Source organism: Boleophthalmus pectinirostris, unplaced genomic scaffold, assembly GCF_026225935.1.
Source record: "Boleophthalmus pectinirostris isolate CB_2022bp ecotype Guang Dong unplaced genomic scaffold, ASM2622593v1 HiC_scaffold_12, whole genome shotgun sequence".
Lineage (NCBI taxonomy): Eukaryota > Metazoa > Chordata > Actinopteri > Gobiiformes > Gobiidae > Boleophthalmus > Boleophthalmus pectinirostris.
The window spans coordinates 1,997,548-2,016,810 of record NW_026571018.1 but is presented as its reverse complement, the minus strand read 5'-3'; the positions used below and the strand labels follow the sequence as shown (position 1 = coordinate 2,016,810).

The following is a 19,263-nucleotide window of genomic DNA, read 5'->3' as shown; positions in this document are numbered from 1 at the left end:
TGAGTTCGGGCACCAGCCAATCAGCAAAGAGACAGACATTCTGTGTTGGCAACGATTCCCGAGATCAAGGATTTAAAGCTGGAACAAAGAGAATGTTTGGTGAATTTTATCAAGGGCAAAGACGTTATTGTCCTTCTTCCTACAGGATTTGGGAAAAGTTTAATATACCAGTTAGCCCCGTTAGCAGAGCATTACATACATCACGACTAAACAGCAGCTACTGTCAAGTGAATGAATCCTAATGCTGCGAGGTCAGACGGTCTCTACAAAGTGAAACCGTCTGATGAATCAGACTATGGTGTGACTCTGCACATCTGAGATTTAAACCTAAAGATTATAAATAACTATAAATAATTGAATTTAAAAAAACATGAACCTTTAATTTGTGTGTGAAAATATGACTTTTTACACTCTCCTCAGTGGAACTGTAGAACCAAACCAGGACTGAACCAGGTCTAAACCCCTGGACCATCTGAGATCCTCAGCAGTAAAAGTACTCGTATATTAAAGTACTGAGTCAGAGTACTACTCATGCAGTATTTATTGCAGTAAAATCTTATTCACAGAAAGTGGGCGGAGTAGAAAACACACACGACCTTTGACCCTGATCGGCTGACGGGGTCTTTCCACGGCAACGGGATTCCAGGAAGCCGCCGTCTGATTGGTCGACGCAGGAGAGAGACATCTGATTGGCTGACGCAGGGAGCAGCTCTTATTCCATGATTATAGAATTTATTCACAATAATAATTATTTTCATTATAATATATTAAATCTAAATATCTGTGATCAGCTCCTCAGATCCTCAGCAGCCCGTCAGTGCCGACCTGCAACCACAGAGCACAGGGTCAACTTTAAACCACAGAGTAAAGCAGGACCGAACCAGGACCGAACCAGGACCAAACCAGGAACGAGTACTTTCTTTTCTATTCCCATGTGTCCTTATATGGCTGTAATCTGTCAGTGGTCTGTGGGCATAGACTAGTCTCTGTGCTCTTACACTTGTTCTGATCCAGCTCCAGATCATTCTAAACACGTTCAGTAAAGGTTCTGTTCTGTCTTGTGAATGGGACATTTTTAGGATCCAGATCTGCCAAAAATTAATAATACCAGTTTTAGTATCATGTCTGATTTTCTAAACTTTTGACCTGCCTTTTGACAAATGTGGTCTGATTTGATCTTAGACATTTAGAAAAATACATGATTTAAGCAGAGTTTGTGAACTGCATTTTTAGAGGTATTAAAATAAATCAATAAAAGTGTCTCAAATCTAAACTCAGATGAATAAGGACCACTGTAATCCCTCAGTCACCCAGGAGGGGGCCTCAGCATGAGTTTCAAGTTTTAACCTTTGACATCTGTCCATCTCTCAATCAGTCTCTATCTCTATCTATCTATCTATTTATTTATTTATCTATCTATCTATTTAATGTATTTATTTATCTATCATCTATCTCTCTCTCTCTCAATCTGTCTCCCCATCTATCCATCCATCTTTCTCTCTCATCTATCTATCATCTATTTATCAATCTCTCTTTCTCTCCCCATCTATCTATCTCTCTCTCTCTCTCTCTTCCCATCTATCTATCTACTCATCTATCTCTCTTTCAATCTTTCTCTCCCCATCTATCCATTCATCCATCCATCCATCCATCCATCTATCCATCTATCTATCTTTCTTCTGTTTGGACATTTACAGTGACGTAATGAGACGTTACATTACAATCGTTGTTCTGTGTTACCTGAGCGACACAGCACAGCTCCATCACACACGTGGGTCAGTTTGGTCTTATTTTATTTTAGTGTATAGTTTATATTTAAAGGTGTAGTATTGAAACTGGTATTGGAACTGAAAAAGTCGGATCAGTGCCTTCCGAGCCCCCTGCTGTGGTTTCTGTGATATTAAAGTGTGAGTGTGTGTAAAGCTGCTACACTGAATAACACTGAACTGACTCTAAAGCTTTAAACCCTCCTCAAAAACAGACCTGGAGTTGTGTTTTCTTTCATTCACACATTTGAGTAACTCTTTATTATTAGTCTGTCTGCATCTCCACAGCTCAAAACGCTCTGTTCTAAATTGTGATGTCATGAAGTAATCGTTTTCAAGTGAACAGCTCCTTTTACTTTTAGTTCAGAAGAGCTTGGGTCAATTCCAGGGAAGAAATTCACGATCCAAATAATTCTAATGAAGAATGTGTAGAGTTTAAAAACGTGTGAATGAAACAAAACACAAGTCCAGGTCCGTTCATGATAAGGAAACTTCATTTTAACAGCTCAAAGAGAGGGACATTTAAAAATAAAAACAGGACTAAACCTCCTCTCATGAAGTGTTTGTTAAACATAAATATGATAAACTCTCTTCAACCTGCACTTTTAAATGAACCAGATTCAGATTCCAAACCGGGACTAAACCAGGACTAAGTGAGGACTTAACTATGTCTAAACCAGGACCAAAGTAGAACTAAACCAAACTTGATGAGGAAGGAGGGTGAGGAGGGGAGCGGGCTTGTGCAGGAAAAAGGAGGGGGTAAAATGCAGGAAGAGGGGACATAAAGGAAGAGAAGGAAGGAGTAAACTGGAAGAGGATGAGGAAGAGGAGAGGATAAAATGAAAGAAGAGGCGATAAAATGAAGGAGGAAGAGGAGGAGGAGGGGGTAAAATGGAGGATGCGTTTTCCGTCTGTTTGCAGCAGAAAAGTGAAAAGGCAGAGACACAAAAAAGATTCACAACATTTTATTTAACAACAGTTTCAACATTTACACAAGTTCTGTTCTGCAAACAGAGGGAGAACATCCGGGCTAAACGGGGGCCAAACTGGGCCACACCGAGCCAGAACCGCAGTCCAACTCTGTCCAACAGTTCAACAGTCCTTAGACCTAACCCGGGTCAAAGGAGGACCGGGTCAAAGGAGGACAGGGCGGAGGGGTGGGTCTAATGTTCTATTTCTGTTTCGCTTTTTGACGACTTAAATAAAATAAGAAGTAAACTGAAAAGTGAGTCACAGTAAACTGGATCCAGACCAGGACTAGACCAGGACTAAGCAAGATCTGTGGACGAGTTTGGCACTAAATAAAGTTCAACTGAGATAAAACATGGCACAAGAAATCTTTCTGAAAACCTGGACCATACCAGAATCAGGCCTCAGACCAGAACCAGGTCATTTACAGCAGTTTACAGCCTACAGTTCCCAGGATGAACCAGGCCTTTAGGTCCTCACTCACCGTTTCCCATGAGGCCACAGGAGCGCCACACAAAATGGCTGCTGCTCCTATGTTTTTATTATTTTTTAAATTTTAGTTTCTCCTTCTCCCCAGAGCTCAGTGCGTTTAGCTTCAGTTGCGTGTTTGCGTCGCTGCTACGTCTCAAACTGCGTGATGAGCGCTCGCACTTCGGGCGTGAGCTGCTTGGCGGCGCTGGCGGCTTCGGCGATGGCGCGGCGGTACGGCCCACGGCGTTTCCTGTCGAATCGTGCCTGAAACGTCTCGAGAAACGGAGACGTGAGACTCAGCGGCAAAACAGACGTGGTCCTGGAGCCGAACCACGCCACGCGCACTTCCTGTTTCACAGCCCCACTCACGTCTCCACGGCGACACACCGCCAGAGACAGCACGCGCGCCGGCCACCACGGGAACCCGGCAATCTTCGCCCACACGATGTCCCCAACGCAAACGCAGCGCCCGTCTGCGCCCACGCACTTGGGCACCGCGCGAGACTGCGCCGCTCTAGACTCGGGTCTCGGGTCTGGTCTCGGGTCTGGTCTAGACTCAGGTTTAAGGTCTGGTTTAAGGCCTGGACTCTCCACTAGCTTTGGTTTCTTCTCAGAGACCTCAGGTTCTGGTCCCTCAGTTTTACAGACGGACTTTGTGCTGGACCGGGTGCTGCGCTGGGACCGTTCAGAGGCCCGAGACCCCGATCTAGACCGAGACCTGGACTCAGAGGAAGAGGCCGGAGACGAGGGCCTGGAGTCCACCACAGAGCCAGACCGAGACCGGGACTGAGACGGGGATTTAGACCGGGACCGGGACTTTGACCGGGACTGAGACGGGGATTTAGACCGGGACCGGGACTTTGACCGGGACCGAGATGGGGACTTAGACTGGGACCGGACTATAGGGTCTGAACTGTCCTTCGACCTGGATTCTGGGGAGAAGTCCATCGGCTCGGGCTCGAGATCTGTTATGGCTCTGTTTTCAGGTTCAAGATCCGATTTTAAGGACTCGAGATTGTAACAGGATTCTGGATGACTACAGTTGGATTTAGCAGGACTACAGCCAGACTCTGGATCAGGACTCGACCTGGACTGGACCTGTGAACCGTCCATAGACACATCCATCACTGCTGCATCTAGACTGAAGTTTGTCTCAGACTCTTGGTCTGGTTCTGATCCAGGCCTGGGTCTAGGGTCTTGGTCAGGTTCTGATCCAGGGCTGGGTCTCGGGTCTTGGTCAGGTTCTGATTCAGGTCCAGGTCTCGAGTCTTGGTCAGGTTCTGATCCAGGTCTGGGTCTCGGGTCTTGGTCTGGTTCAGTCTCTCTGATCTGAGCCCCTTTTTCTGACCTTTCCTCACGCACAGACTTTGCCTCAGCTGGGTTCAATATTGGTTCTGGTTTTGGGTCTAGTCCTGGTTTTGGGTCTAGCCCTGGTTTTGGATCTAGTCCTGCTTTAGTCCGATACCGGTCCTGGCCTGGTTGAGTCTGGTCTGGATCCGGGTCACACCAGCCGATAAAGTCCAGGTCGAAGTCCCGGGTTGGTCTGGGGAAGACCTGTTTGCGGCGGCTGCGTGACGGGGAGGGAGCCGGTCTAGAGTCTGGATCCGAACAGGGCCGAGACTCGGGTTCGGGTTTAGGGTCTCGTTTGGGGTCTTCCAGAGACTGGTCTGGGCCCTGATCTAACAGCGTCTTAGTCCTGTTTGCTGACTCTGGTCTGCACTGGGATTTGATTTCATGTTTTCGGTCTGGTTCTGGATTCTGTCTGGAATTTGGGTCCTTCCGCTCAGTCTTGGGTTCAGTCCTGGTCTCAGTCCTGGTCTCAGTCCTGGTCTCAGTCCTGGTCTCAGTCCTGGTCTCAGTCCTGGTCTCAGTCCTGGTCTCAGGTTTAGTCCGTGGTTTAGTTCCTGGTTTAGACCCAGGTCTAACTTCCTGTCTGCTCTGAAGCCTACCCTGCAGTCTGCTGGGGGTCTTAGTCTGGACTTTGGGGTTCTTGTTGGTCCGCTGAGGTCCTGAGTCTAGTCCGGGTCTGGGTCTGGTCTTGGGGGGAGGGGGGGGCTCTGGTTCTGTTCGGTACCTGTGCGGCTTTAGTCGGATTCTGGGCGGAGACAGAGCCGAAGAGATCCTCCGGGTCAGAACCCTGGTCCCAGCTGAGGCTCCGGAGGCTGGGTTAGACCTGAGACCGGAGCCGGACCTGAGACCGGAGCCGGACCTGAGGGTGCCGGAGCGGGCGGGCTCTCTGTCTCTGTTGCGGGGGTCTCTGGTGTGGTTGGCGTTGGCGGCGCTGGAGGTGGTCTGAGGTCGTCGGGGGGCGGGGTTAGGGGCTGTGGCTCCTCCCCCTGGCGTTCTGGGCGCGTCTCGACGCGGCCGCGGGGGGCGGGAATCATCACAGCGCAGACGTTTCACTTCGGTGGGCAGGTTTTCGTCCAGGGGTTCGGGGTTGGGGCGGCGGCGCGTCGAGGGGGCGGGTCTGGGGCCAGCTGCGCCCTTGCATCTGTCGCACAGCACTTGTCGGGGGCGGAGCCGCACTAACATGCAGGTGGGCTCCTCGCTGTTGCCATAGCGACGGCGGGAGCGTTTGATTCGTCGAGGAGGGGGCTGAGGCAGGCTTTGGTGATACGTGTCTCTGAGGAACAGCGGAGGAGGATAGGGTGCCCCCTGGTGGAACAGCGGGATCAGAGCGGGGTCAGGAGGCGGGGCTTCAGCTGTGGCAGGGGGCGCGGTATCTGCAGCAGGGGGCGGGGCCGGGAAGTGGCGCCGCGACGACTCTCTTCGAGTGGGAAACGTGGTGATGGGGATTCCATACGGGCCGAACCTGCACCAGAGAGAGGAGAGTCACACACACGATACCACAAGGACGGGCCATTTATAGATTACAGTATCGTATCGGCCATATCCAAGCCCATTCTCTAGTACTGGCCGATATCGATACTCGACACCGATATTTCTTATACTCCATTCACTGTGTGCCCTTCATGAACACACCCATGAGTCCAAATGGAAACAGAGTGTTACACAAACATGTCACACATTGTTTTACACCCCAGTGAAATACAGTGTGGTTTTATTTTTACAAAAGTGAAAAGTTAATTTGTGGTTGTTGCTTCACTTAAGAGACATTTGTGGGTCTCTCTTTGGATTTAAAATGAGAGAGATGGATTTAGTTTTGAGCCGATAACCCATATGGGCCCAGCTCTAGTTTTAATCAGGCCCGACCTCTGTCCATTTGTCATGAGCTGAGATTTAGAGATGAGAGAATCACTAGAACAAGTCAGATTTCATAAAACAATAAGGGTGCATGCGTAACAATTCTATTGGAGGATCCACCACCTGATGTCTCTATGGAAATGTTGTTGTTTTGTCTAGAATATTTCACAGTATAGATTAAACCTACCTACTTCTTCTCTCAACAGAAAACACTCTGTTCCACCTTGTGATGTCATGCGGTAATACAGGAAGTGCGCCACTGTGTTTTTAAATTCCACACACTAGAATTATTTGGATATTTTCAGCCATGGAATCACCAAACCTTTCTGAACTAAAGGTAAAAGGAACTATTAACTTACCAACGACTGCTTCATGACTCAGAGCATTTTTGTGCTGTCCAATTTTTAGATGTTTGAATTCACTTATAAACCAAAAAAACATGTTTTAGTCTAATGTTTTGTTACATTTAACATCCTAAATGTATGACAAACTCATTATTTGTGTAATAAATATTTGATTTACCCAAGTAAGGCCTTGGATAATCCCTTACAGAAGTGCATTTATGTGGCCATACCAGCTCGTCAAAGTCTGGTCTCCTCAGATCTGAGACGTTCAGCAGGGTCGGGCCTGGTCAGGACTTGGATGGGAGACCAGTGGTACAATGGAACGCCAGTGTCAAAAACTGGTGATGGTTGGAGGGGCCAATGGCACAGTTTGGCAGCCTCTTTTAGTCAGTCTGCCCCAGGGCAGCTGTGGCTACAGTAGTATCACCACTGAGTGTAGAGTGAATGAATAATGCTCTGTAAAGTGCTTTTGGTGTCATGAAAGGCGCTATATAAATGCAATGCTAAATGAAATCAAAATTTCCTAAATTTGAACTATATTTTATTTATTAATAATATTATTATTATTCTACATTATAATTTATCATAAAGCAGACTGAACACAGGTTTACCTGAACACTCCTTTGTACGGTTATTGTTATAATGATTAAATATAAAAAATACCAGGGTTGTTTACCTACAGGTCAGGTCCATGAGCAGCCCTCTTTGTAATTATTAAATAGAATATTATAATTATAAATATCGGGGTTTGCTGTTTACCTGCGGGAGAGGTCCATGAGCACACCGGAGAACACCTTGTGTCCCACGCGGAAAGACACCACGAGCGCGTCGTCGATCACGTGATCCAGAGAGACCCGCACCTGTGTCCCGGGCCGCAGCTCCGGACCGGACTCTGTCCCTGGGGGATCCGCGGAGTCCTGAGCGGGGTCCTGAGCGTTGTTCGCGGCCTGCTGCCCGCGGTTCTCCCCGCTGTCCCCTCCGGGCTCCCGCAGCGCCGTGAAGCGCGAGGCCGCGGGCTCGGTCCGGTTCGGGCTACCGGTCATAGTCCTCTCGGTACAGGCGCGGTCCGGGCCGTTGGGTTGGCCCAGAGATAGTCCGGCCTCCGGAGCCTCCGGAGCCTCGGGGGCCGCGGGTAGAGACAGCGGGGACACGGCGGATTGCACCGGGTCTTGCTCCGCCCCGGGGGCAGAGTCTCGCAGTAGCGGCGGGAGTTCGGGCTGCTCTGCGCGGGGAGAGAACGGGGCAGAGTCGTGGCTCTGGAGCTCGGCGTTAGCATTAGCCTCTGAGCTAACGGGAGCCGCGGTAACATGGCGCCTGTCTTCGTCCTTGTCGCTGAAGGCGACGCAGAGGCGAGGCCCGGGCGGCTCGGGCAGCAGCAGCGGGAGGCCCGGGCCGGAGCAGGCCGGGTCCGGAGGTCTGGGTTCGGGGGGAGACACCGTCGGAACCGCAGCAGCTCCGGGCTCGCGGGCCACGGCCGCCATTTTGTTCCGCTGTGATGCGGAGCGGCGCGAGGCCCCGCCCTCTGTGACCGCGGCACTGCGCAGGCGGGCTCCTATTGGATAAAGGAGCTGTCCATCAGAGACAGCGCGCAGAGCGTGCGCTTTAATTGGCTGTTTCTGACGCAGCGAGGAGTCCGTTTGTTTTAGAACAAAAACATCTGTTTTTTATCAACAAGAATCATCAATATCAGCAAAAACCGGCCGCGGGTTTGAGTCTCCGGCCCCGGGTCTGAGTCCCGGGACCCTGTGTGTCCAAGGGGCCGCACTAAAGCATAATATGAGAATAACACACTGAAGGCCTATGAGAATAACACGGTAAAATCAACAAGACTCACGTTCAGCATAAATGATATAAAACAAAACCCCCGAGAACACTAACTGTATAAACCAGGTCTAAACCAGGACTAAACCTGGACTCAACTAGGACTAAACTAATTAATTTATAAACAGGAGTTAATCACATGTGACTGAACAAAGCTGTGGATCTGCAGTATTTAGTCTGACTGTACTGTTAAACTGCAGTACCGGGCCTATGTACTATCAGAGTGCAGTAACAGTAAAGTCCTGGAGATGTTAATGATCTTCAGACAACTCCACAGCACCTGTCAGCTCCTGTTTGCCCCTGTCTCTCTCTCTCTCTCTCTCTCTCTCTCTCTCTGTCTGTCTTTCTCAGTTCTGCTCCTGTCTGCTCCTGCCTGCTCCTGTCATTTCTTCTTGTCACACCTCCCTCTTCCTTCAGAGCGTCTTCAGACTGGACTAGTGCAGAATGCCAGAGTCTCAGGTAAGACTTTAAACGATACTTATAATCTTTAATCTAACATTAAAACCCAGAAGATGATCACACATACCCTGTGAACGCTGTGATTGGTTCAGGCTCCTGTCATTCATTAGAAAGCGGGTCTCATAAAAACTGTAAAATATTGTAGATTTTTCAGAATCAGGTCAGAGCCTCTTGTGAGTTTAAGATTCGTATCTTTATAGACCATTGTATTTATTATTGTCCCAGTGACTGAACACAGGGAGGGCATCCGTCTTAAAATCCCTTTAACTGTTTGAAGAAAAAACAAACGAGGGCAGCTGAATCTGGGATAAACTTTAACCTTATTATTGTGATGTTAATAATTATCTGAGTGTACGAGCTCAGCACAAAAGTTCAGGACATGACCTGAAATAAAAACACATTTTCATAATTTAAAGCTCATTCGAGGATTTTTGTCTTTTTAATATTTTATAAAGAAATCAACTCTGAGTGTGCAGCAATAACTAACTGTGAGGTCACTGTTTAAAGGCCTGGGCTTGGGACTGGACTGGGACCAAACTTGGACTAAACTGGGACTAAGCCATGTCATATCTGCATGTCTGACCTTAATATTCATAATTCTAGGACTTTGAACTTCTAACCTAGTTTCCTCTGTCCACTCAGAGCCCAGAAGAAAAATCCCATCAACCAATGGGAGCAAAGCGAGGTCGTCGTCAGCCAGTGGGAGCAGAGAAGGTCGACACGGGGATGATCTACACCATCGAGGACGTGCCGCCCTGGTACCTGTGTGTGCTGCTGGGTCTGCAGGTGAGGGAGGGCATCTGACACACAGGGAGGGCATTTGACACACACAGGGAGAGCATCTGACATAAAGGGAGGGTATCTGAAACACGAAACTGCAGTTCAGGCTCTGATAATAAAAGATAGTCATACATAACCTTTTGTCTGTTTCTTGCCTCACCTGTCACACCTGCTGCACCTGTCTCCCCTGTCGAAGCATTACCTGACGTGTTTCTCGGGCACGGTGGCAGTACCGTTCCTGTTGGCCGAGGCAATGTGCGTGGGGCGGGACCAGAGCACCATCAGTCAGCTCATTGGAACCATCTTCACCACGGTCGGGATAACCACGCTGATACAGACCACACTGGGTATCAGGCGAGTCCTGCTATAGACTGGGTTCAGTCCTGGTTTAGTACTGGTTTAATACTGGTTTAGACCCGTTTTAGTCCTGGTTTAGTCCTGGTTCATGTTCTTATTGTTGCTCCTCAGGCTTCCTCTGTTCCAGGCTTCGGCCTTCGCTTTCCTCATCCCGGCCCAGGCCATCCTCAGTCTGGACCGATGGAAGTGTCCCCCACAAGGTCTGGACCAAGACTAAAACAGAACTAAATCAGGGCTAAACCAGGACTAAACCAGGACTGAACCAGGACCAAACTAGGAGTAAAAAAAATACCAAACCAGCACTAAACCAGGACTAAACCAGGACTGAACCAGGACCAAACCAGGAGTAAAAAAAATACCAAACCAGGACTAAACCAGGACTGAACCAGGACCGAACCAGGACTGAACCAGGACTGAACAAGGAGCAAACCAGTACTGAACCAGGTCTGAACCAGGTCTGAACCAGGACCAAACCAGGACTGAACCAGGACCAAACCAGTACTGAACCAGGACCGAACCAGGTCTGAACCAGGACCAAACCAGGACTAAACCAGGTCTGAACCAAGACTGAACCAGGAGTAAAAAAGGACTAAACCAGCACTAAACCAGCACTAAACCAGGACTGAACCAGGACCAAACCAGGACTAAACTAGGACTAAACCAGGACTAAACCAGGATGATTCTAAAGTCTGGTTCTGTTCCAGAGGAGATCTATGGAAACTGGACTCTGCCCCTGAACACGAGTCACATCTGGCACCCGCGGATCCGAGAGGTAAAAGTACAAATATTGCAGTACAAATACTTTACAGTAGTGAGGAAATCCTTTATAGTATTGTAGTGACTGATGTGCCGTTGCTGCACTGTGATTGGCTGATTGAACTCTGGGTGATACACATCTCTCCTCTGATTGGTGCGTTTAAACCCTCTCTCCTCTGATTGGCTCAGATCCAGGGCGCCATCATTGCGTCCAGCCTGACGGAGGTTGTGATTGGTGCATTTGGACTTCCTGGCCTGATGCTGCGTTTCATTGGCCCTTTGACCATCACCCCCACGGTGTCTCTGATTGGTCTGAGCGTGTTCACGACGGCCGGCGAGAGGGCGGGGTCTCACTGGGGCCTGTCCGCACTGTACGGAACACACACACACATATACACACACAAACACACACACAGACGCACACACACACACGCACGCACACACACACACATACACACATACACACACACACACACGCACACAGAGACAGATACACAGACCTACAGGTAGGTGTACTACAGGAGGTAGTAGCAGTAGTAGGAGTAGTTGTTGTACTAGTAGTTGTATTAGTAGTAGTAGAAGTAGTAGTAGGAGTAGTAGTTGTAGTAGTAGTAGTAGTAGTAGTAATAGTGGTAGGAATAGTGTAGTAGTTGTATTAGTAGTAGTAGTAGTAGTAATAGTGGTAGGAATAGTGTAGTAGTTGTAGTAGCTGTATTAGTAGTAGTAGTAGTAATAGTGGTAGGAATAGTGTAGTAGTTGTAGTAGTTGTATTAGTAGTAGTAGTAGTAGTAGTAGTAGTAGTAGTAGTAGTAGTAGTAGTAGTAGTAGTAGTAGTAGTAGTAGTAGTAGTAGTAGTAGTAGTAGTAGTAGCAGCAGCAGCAGCAGTAGCAGTAGTAGTAGGAGTCGTGTAGTAGTAGTAGTTGTAGTTGTAGTAGTAGTAGTAGTAGCAGCAGTAGCAGTAGCAGTAGCAGTAGTAGTAGGAGTCGTGTAGTAGTAGTAGTTGTAGTTGGAGTAGTAGTAATATTAGCAGTAGTAGTAGTAGTTACAGTAGTAGTAGCTGCAGCAGTTGTAGTAGTTGTTGTTGTAGAAGTTTTCAGTTTGTCTAAGAAAGTCTGGAAGTAAAAGTCTGGGCATCTTAAGCAGGAGAAGTTTATTTACCGTCAATAATAAGGCCCACAGGGACATGAAAAGTCAATATAGTGTAATTTCAAAAGTGAACAGAGTGTGATCTCTGAGTGTTCAAGACCCTGGACTGTGCTTAGCAGTAGCAGTAGCAGAAGTAGTAATAGTAGCAGTAGTAGCAGTAGCAGTAGTAGTAATAGTAGTGTTAGGATAAATATCTAGGCTTAACTGTTTTGTTTTGTACCAAGGTCATTGTGAAGATAAGGCATAGATCTGTGTCAAGACAAATGCAGGATATTCCCATGTACCCAATCACAAACTCACTAAACAGGTCAAGAAGTACAGATAGAGACGATGTCATGACATGTGAGTCAGATAACAGCCCGGATGGAGTCTGATCAGACTGTGCACCGACGACAAGGCGCTAAAACAGCGGTGTCGAACAAGCGGTGTCAAATTCACAGAGGCTGAAATTAAAAACTGCGACTAAGTCGTGGGCCAAATGAAATATTTACTGAAAAATGTCAACAGCATCTGGATGTTTTCTCTTCTTTCGAGATATGTAATATTAAACCTTTTCTTTTAAAAGTCATTGTACCGGCATAAACATGGAGTGTGTGCTTGGAAATGTAGGCACAGACTCCTTGTACAAGTATGAATTTATAATATTTAAATAAGTAAATTACCCGGACTTTATTTCTGTTTCAAGTGTATTGAGATCGGAAAAGGCTGTTATCAGTAGTTGTAGTAGTAGTAAAGTAACAGCAGCAGTACTAGTAGTAGTAGTAGTAGTAGTAGTAGTAGTAATAGTAGTAATAACAGTAGTAATAGTAGTACTAGCAGTAGTAATAGTAGTAGTACTTCCTGTACTTGCAGGTGTATTCTGCTGATCCTTCTCTTCGCTCAGTACCTTCGCTCCATTTCTCTGCCCGTCCCTGTCTACAGCCCCAAGAGAGGACTGTCCTCCACCAGAGTCCACATCTTCAAGATGTTCCCCGTAAGTCCCCAAGTCCTGGTTTAGTCCTGGTTTAGTCCTGGTTTAGTCCTGGTTTAGTCCTGATTTAGTCCTGGTTTAGTCCTGGTTTAGTCCTGGTTTAGTCCTGGTTTAGTCCTGATTTAGTCCTGGTTTAGTCCTGGGTTAGTCCTGGGTTAGTCCTGGTTTAGTCCTGATTTAGTCTTGGTTTAGTCCTGTTTTAGTCCTGGTTTAGTCCTGGTTTAGTCCTGATTTAGTCCTGGTTTAGTCCTGGTTTAGTCCTGATTTAGTCCTGGTTTAGTCCTGGTTTAGTCTTGCCATGGAACTTCTTACAGACTTGGACAAATGTATTTTATTTCAGATGATTCTTTCGATCCTGCTGCTGTTTTAAATTTAATTGACTCCTGTTGTGGAAAAAAAAAAATATCTTTCTTGAAGATAAATAATGAATCCATTTGCGAAGCTCGATGAGTTTTTGGAATATAGACCAAGGTTTATTCTTGTTACAGCAGATATGGACAGGGCCTAGGCCTGTTTCGGCCAAAGCCCAAGAGCCTCTCACCCCTGTCTCCTCCCGTCTCTTCCCATCTCCCTCTCCCCAGAGCATTTGAGCTCTGAGTATTTATACAGAAATACAAGTTACATACATACCAAAGCAGAGTCACTTAGGTTTCAGAGGGTGGTACTAAATTAACATACAGTTGAGGACAACAAAGGGCTTCCTGAAGGCAGAGACAGTTATGCCTAATGAACCTTTACACATGTTAATGACTGGTCTGGGTTTCAGGTAGAAATCACATTCATTTACACAAAGATAGACTGAAAGAAATCTCTTCACAATCTAAATTTCTATCACAACTCCCTTGATTCCCTCAGATTATTCTGGCGATCCTTCTGGTGTGGCTGTTGTGTTACGTCATGACCCTGACCGACCTCTTGCCGTCTGACCCCGGTCGCTACGGTCACCGCGCCCGGACTGACGCCCGCGGTGACATCATCAGCTCGGCGCCATGGATACGAGTGCCCTACCCCTGTGAGCCAATCAGAGTGCAGCACACATTCAAACCGCCCAAGAGCAGTGCTTCCCAAACTGTTGTTCAGCTACAATTTAGATCCACTTTAGTCCTGGTTTAGACCTGGTTTAGTCCTGGTTTAGACCTGGTTTAGTCCTGGTTTAGACCTGGTTTAGTCCTGGTTTAGACCTGGTTTAGTCCTGGTTTAGACCTGGTTTGGTCCTGTATTATGATTAAGGTCCACTTGAGTGTCTCTTGGGAAATGTGCCCTCTGCATTTGACCCATCCTCGCCCTGTAGCAGTGAGTTTGCTGGTCCTATGCCCTGGCATAGACCTGGCTTAGACCTGGTGTAGACCGGGGATTAGACTGTGGCCCTGTAGCGGTGAGGTTGCTGGTTCTATGCCCTCTATCCCTCAGGTCAGTGGGGTTTGCCCGTCTTCACCTTGGCAGGTTTTCTGGGGATGATGAGTGCGACTCTCTCCGGGATCGTGGAGTCCATCGGAGATTATTACGCCTGTGCGCGCCTGTCTGGAGCCCCGCCCCCTCCCGTACACGCCATCAACAGGTGAGCCCTGCCCCGTCCCGTACACGCCATCAACAGGTGAGCCCTGCCCCGTCCCGTACACGCCATCAACAGGTGAGCCCCGAGCCCTCCCATACAGGTGAGCTTCATCCCTGTCACTAAGCCCCGCCTCTGTCAGTCCTTCAGGTTTGGGTTACATTTTATTTTAAAATGATTTAAAGAGCACATTTTCATTTTCCTGTGATCAGTCAGAACGTTCATGTGTTTGTGTTTGTGTGTGTTTATGTTTGTGTCTGTGTGTCTGTTTGTGTTCATGTTTCAGAGGGATTTTCACTGAGGGTTTGTGTTGTATCATCGCCGGGTTATTGGGGACAGGAAACGGCTCCACTTCCTCCAGCCCAAACATCGGGGTCCTGGGCATCACCAAGGTCAGAGGTCACACAGAGGTCACACAGGGGTCAGAGGTCATACAGGGTCACACAGAGGTCACACAGGGGTTAGAGGTCATACAGGGTCACACAGAGGTCACACAGGGGTCACAGAGGGTTAGGGTTATGACCAATCTGACATGAGGTCACTCAAGCTGTACTCACTCTGGTCTCTGTTCTCTGTTTGGTCTCTGGTCTGGTCTTTGGTCTGGTCTCTGGTCTCTGGTCTGGTCTCTGGTCTCTGGTCTGGTCTCTGGTCTCTGGTCTCTGGTCTGGTCTCTGGTCTCTGGTCTGGTCTCTGGTCTGGTCTCTGGTCTCTGGTCTGGTCTCTGGTCTCTGGTCTCTGGTCTCTGGTCTCTGGTCTCTGGTCTCTGGTCTCTGGTCTGGTCTTCTGGTCTCTGGTCTCTGGTCTCTGGTCTCTGGTCTCTGGTCTCTGGTCTCTGGTCTGGTCTCTGGTCTCTGGTCTCTGGTCTCTGGTCTCTGGTCTCTGGTCTCTGGTCTAACCCTGGTCTCTGGTCTGGTCTCAGGTGGGCAGTCGGCGTGTGGTCCAGTACGGGGCTGGGATCATGTTTCTTCTCGGGTCTGTGGGGAAGTTCACGGCCCTTTTCGCCTCGTTACCAGATCCCATCCTCGGAGGCATGTTCTGCACCCTGTTCGGTAAGTCCTGGTCTAGTCCTGGTCTAGCTCTGGTTCAGTCCTGGTTCAGTCCTGGTTCTGTTTCAGGGATGATCACGGCGGTGGGACTCTCTAACCTTCAGCTCGTGGATTTGAATTCGAGCAGAAACCTTTTCGTTCTGGGTTTCTCGATGTTCTTCGGCCTCACGCTGCCCACGTACCTGGACTCACACCCGGACTGCATCCAGACCGGTACGCCAGATGCCCTCTTTCTGTGCCCTCTGTGTCAGATGCCCTCCTCTTGTGTGTGTCAGTTGTGTCAGATGCCCTCCCGTCCTTTTGCTTTCAGGAGTGCAGGAGCTGGACCAGATCCTGACCGTGCTGCTCTCCACCGAAATGTTCGTGGGAGGATTCGTCGCCTTCTGCCTCGACAACACCATACCTGGTAACCATAGCAATGGCGCACCTATTATCTCTATACCTGGTAACCGTAGCAACAACGCTTCCGGTAACCATAGCGATGGTACTCCTCCTCCCACCTGGGCTCAGATTTAAGATTTCAGACAGAATCAGGTTCACGTTGCAGTGTGGGTTATGGTTCTGAGCCAGGATTCAGTCCTGGTGCAGTCTTGGTTTAATCCTGATTTAGTCCCAGTTTAGTCCTGGTTCTGACCCAGTTCTGTGTTTTAGGATCTCTGGATGAGCAGGTTCTGGTTTAACTTCTTGGGTTCTTTTTAAAGACAATGCAGTAATGTGTGTTTACCTTGTTGACATGTTTCGGTGGTGGACCACCAACACCGGTGACAGTTCTGAAGATGGCTCGCAGCTAGCAGCCGAAACATGTCAACAAGGTAAACACACTTTACTGCATTGTCTTTAAAAAGAACCCAAGAAGTTAAAGTATATAAGAAGACAAAATGAATCTTTGGCTTAGGTTCTGGTTTAGTCTTGTATCACTCCTGGTTTAGCTCTGGTTTTGTCCTGGTTTTAGTCCTGGTTTAGTCCTTGTTTAGTTCTGGTTTTAGTCCTGGTTTTAGTCCTGGTTTAGTTCTGTTCAGTCCCAGTTCAGTCTTGGTTCAGTCCTGGTTTATTCCTCTTTCACTCCGGGTTTTAGTCTTGGTTTTAGTCCTGGTTCAGTGTTTTAGGATTTCTGGATGAGCGGGTTTTGGTTTAGTCCTGTTTCATTCCTGGTTTAGTTCTGGTTCAGTCCTGGTTCAGTCTTGGTTCAGTCCTGGTTCACTCCTGATTTAGTCCTGGTTTTAATCCTGGTTTTAGTCTTGGTTTTAGTCTTGTTTAAGTCCTAGTTTAGTCCTGGTTTTGACTTGGTTCTGTGTTTTAGGCTCTCTGGATGAGTGAGGTCTGGTTCAGTTCTGCTTCATTCCTGGTTTAGTCCTGCTTTAGCCCTGTTTTAGTCCTGGTTCTGACCCGGTTCTGTGTTCTAGGGTCTCTGGAGGAGCGTGGGCTCATTCACTGGACCTCCTCGTCCGGTTCTGGATCTTCTCCATCGTATGAGTTTCCATTCGGGATGAACCTGATCTGGAAAGTCCCAGTCTTGAGCCGCCTCCCCTTCTGCCCCACCTTCACAGGCTTCAGGAGGACCACGAAGGACCAGGACCTAGACCAGGGTCCAGACCAAGAGCAGAACCAAGACCAGGACCAGGTCTGGACCAGAGTCTGACCCAGAGAAACCTGGAAAACACCAACCAAAGACTGGAAACTAAAACACGTTCAGACCACTCCTTCAGGCAAGATCAGGTCAGGATCCGAGCTCAGACCTGGTCCACTGCTCCTGACAGGTGCGCCACAGGAGGGCAGGTGCAGGGGCAGGTGCAGTTAGGACTGAGCGATGTGAAGATAAAAATTTAATCGTCTGGTCCCTGTCAGCGTTTGGTAAATTGATCATATTGTGATTTGTCTTTTTCATCCTCTCCTCTCATTGGTCAGGTTTAGCAGTGCTCTGAGTGACAGGTGGATCTGACCAATCACAGTGCAGTGTGGACTCTCAGAAGAAGAAGATGACTTTAGCTACCTCTTCACGGCTGGATGCAGAGTTTACATAATAAGTGATAAAAAGAGAGAGAGAAAGAGAGGAGCAGTGATGGATGAAGCACTCAGTTTCAGTACTTTTACTTTTTTCAAGTACTCGTTAAAGAGTAAAAAGTAAAAGCATTCTGGACATATTTTGAGGGCTTAGTTTTTTGTGTTTTTTTTTTTAACTGCAGTTTTTCTTTGTATATTTGTGTTTGCTCAAATTATGAACGTGTTAAAATAAACCCTCAGGCTTTTCAGCAGGTCTATAATAAAAAAAAAAAAAGACTTTTACTTTTCAGTCCTGCTCTAAAATGTAGTATAGTAGAAAGTACAGATACCTGCTCTCAAATGTAATGAAGTAAAAGTAAAAAGTATCCAGTGTAAAATGTACTTAAGTAAAGTACAGATACCTCAAATTTATACTTAACCTCCCAGGACCCGAGCTCTTGCAGCTTTATTGATTTGTGTTTTTTACCGTATTTTCTGTACTATAGGATGCTTTGGATTATAAGGCGCACTGACATTAAATGGTCTATTTATGAGCTTTTTCACATATAAACCGCACCGGACATAAAAACGAAACACAACAGTTCGATAAGTCAGTCAAACTTTATTTAACGTGTTCACAATAACTCTCAAATTTCTTTATTTGTAACATGTAAAAAAAATACTGTCTGAGACGCTAAATTGTTCGTGTATTCACAATAAGTCGTAATAGTTGAAACAGTTGGGTGATTCCGGCATCCAGTACACCAACATCCCTCTCATCATTATCCCAGTCAGTGTGGTTCCTGTTCCCTGGAGTTCAGTTCAGTGATGATTCCGGTCTTGGTGAAAGCTCGGACCACAGTTGATACTGATCCGTTGGCAAGCCAATGATGTTCATTTTGTCTTCTTGTATACTTTAACTTCTTAGGTTCTTTTTAAAGACAATGCAGTAAAGTGTATTTACCTTGTTAACATGTTTTGGCTGCAAGCCATCTTCAGAAGTGTCACCGGTGTTGGTGGTGACGTGTCGTATATCAGCTGTTGTTACTTCCTGTAGGCGTGGTCAGCCTGATGGACCTGGCATCCGAACATCCCACTGCACACAAACTTTTAGTAGTAAGAACATTATTCGAACGGGCCACACTCATCACAGACCGACAGAGAGGAAGAGGAGAGACACATCATACAAGCACTCAAACAATGCCAATATCCCAGCTGGGCCATAAACAAAGGCAGACAACAAGTTATCAATAAAACCAACAAACCCCGGAAAAAAACACAACAATCCAACACAGGGCAGCAGGACCACAAAAACGTAGTCACACTACCGTACATCAGAGGCATAATCGAACCCATCCAGAGAGCCATGAAAAAACACAACATAAGCACTGTAGTAAAACCAGACACAAAACTCCGCCAACAGCTCGTACACCCCAAGGACAAAATCCCACAAGAACAAAAATGCAATGCCATCTACGAAATCCAACGCAAATCATGCAATAAATCATACATAGGGGAAACAGGCCAGGCATTTCACATCCGAAAAAAAGAACACCAAAAGGAATGCGAAAAGGAAACGTCAGGGAGACTCACCAGAACACAAAAAGATAAAGCAGAACAGGAAAACCTAAAATCCGCCACA

At 47.4% G+C, this 19,263-nt stretch overlaps 2 protein-coding genes across 2 annotated transcripts; one reads left to right on the top strand and one right to left on the bottom strand.

Moving 5' to 3' along the window:
* Positions 1–2,716: 2,716 nt before the first annotated feature.
* Positions 2,717–8,268, bottom strand: LOC110174989 (PWWP domain-containing protein 2A-like). Its single transcript, XM_055148484.1, has 2 exons — positions 7,514–8,268; positions 2,717–6,018 (listed from the first exon to the last, which is right to left on the bottom strand). Exons 1-2 carry the CDS (start codon positions 8,233–8,235, stop codon positions 3,354–3,356), a joined length of 3,387 nt encoding a protein of 1,128 aa, XP_055004459.1. The 5' UTR covers positions 8,236–8,268; the 3' UTR covers positions 2,717–3,353.
* slc23a1 (solute carrier family 23 member 1) lies at positions 8,263–18,491 on the top strand. Its single transcript, XM_055148485.1, has 15 exons — positions 8,263–8,568; positions 8,927–9,034; positions 9,677–9,820; positions 10,011–10,168; positions 10,283–10,371; positions 10,876–10,943; positions 11,117–11,298; positions 12,926–13,046; positions 13,899–14,055; positions 14,454–14,601; positions 14,882–14,987; positions 15,515–15,644; positions 15,711–15,854; positions 15,952–16,047; positions 17,045–18,491. Exons 2-15 carry the CDS (start codon positions 9,020–9,022, stop codon positions 17,278–17,280), a joined length of 1,794 nt encoding a protein of 597 aa, XP_055004460.1. The 5' UTR covers positions 8,263–8,568; positions 8,927–9,019; the 3' UTR covers positions 17,281–18,491.
* Positions 18,492–19,263: the final 772 nt, after the last annotated feature.

What these genes read in the sequence shown, in the direction of transcription:
- slc23a1 (XM_055148485.1), top strand. An exon ending in CCCGTACACGCCATCAACAG is followed by an intron (nt 14,602 to 14,881) that starts GTGAGCCCTGCC and finishes TTCATGTTTCAG; the next exon opens with AGGGATTTTCACTGAGGGTT. An exon ending in CATGTTCTGCACCCTGTTCG is followed by an intron (nt 15,645 to 15,710) that starts GTAAGTCCTGGT and finishes GTTCTGTTTCAG; the next exon opens with GGATGATCACGGCGGTGGGA.
- LOC110174989 (XM_055148484.1), bottom strand. Translation starts at nt 8,235, where the DNA reads ATGGCGGCCGTGGCCCGCGAGCCCGGAGCTGCTGCGGTTCCGACGGTG. An exon ending in CTCATGGACCTCTCCCGCAG is followed by an intron (nt 6,019 to 7,513) that starts GTAAACAGCAAA and finishes TCTCTGGTGCAG; the next exon opens with GTTCGGCCCGTATGGAATCC.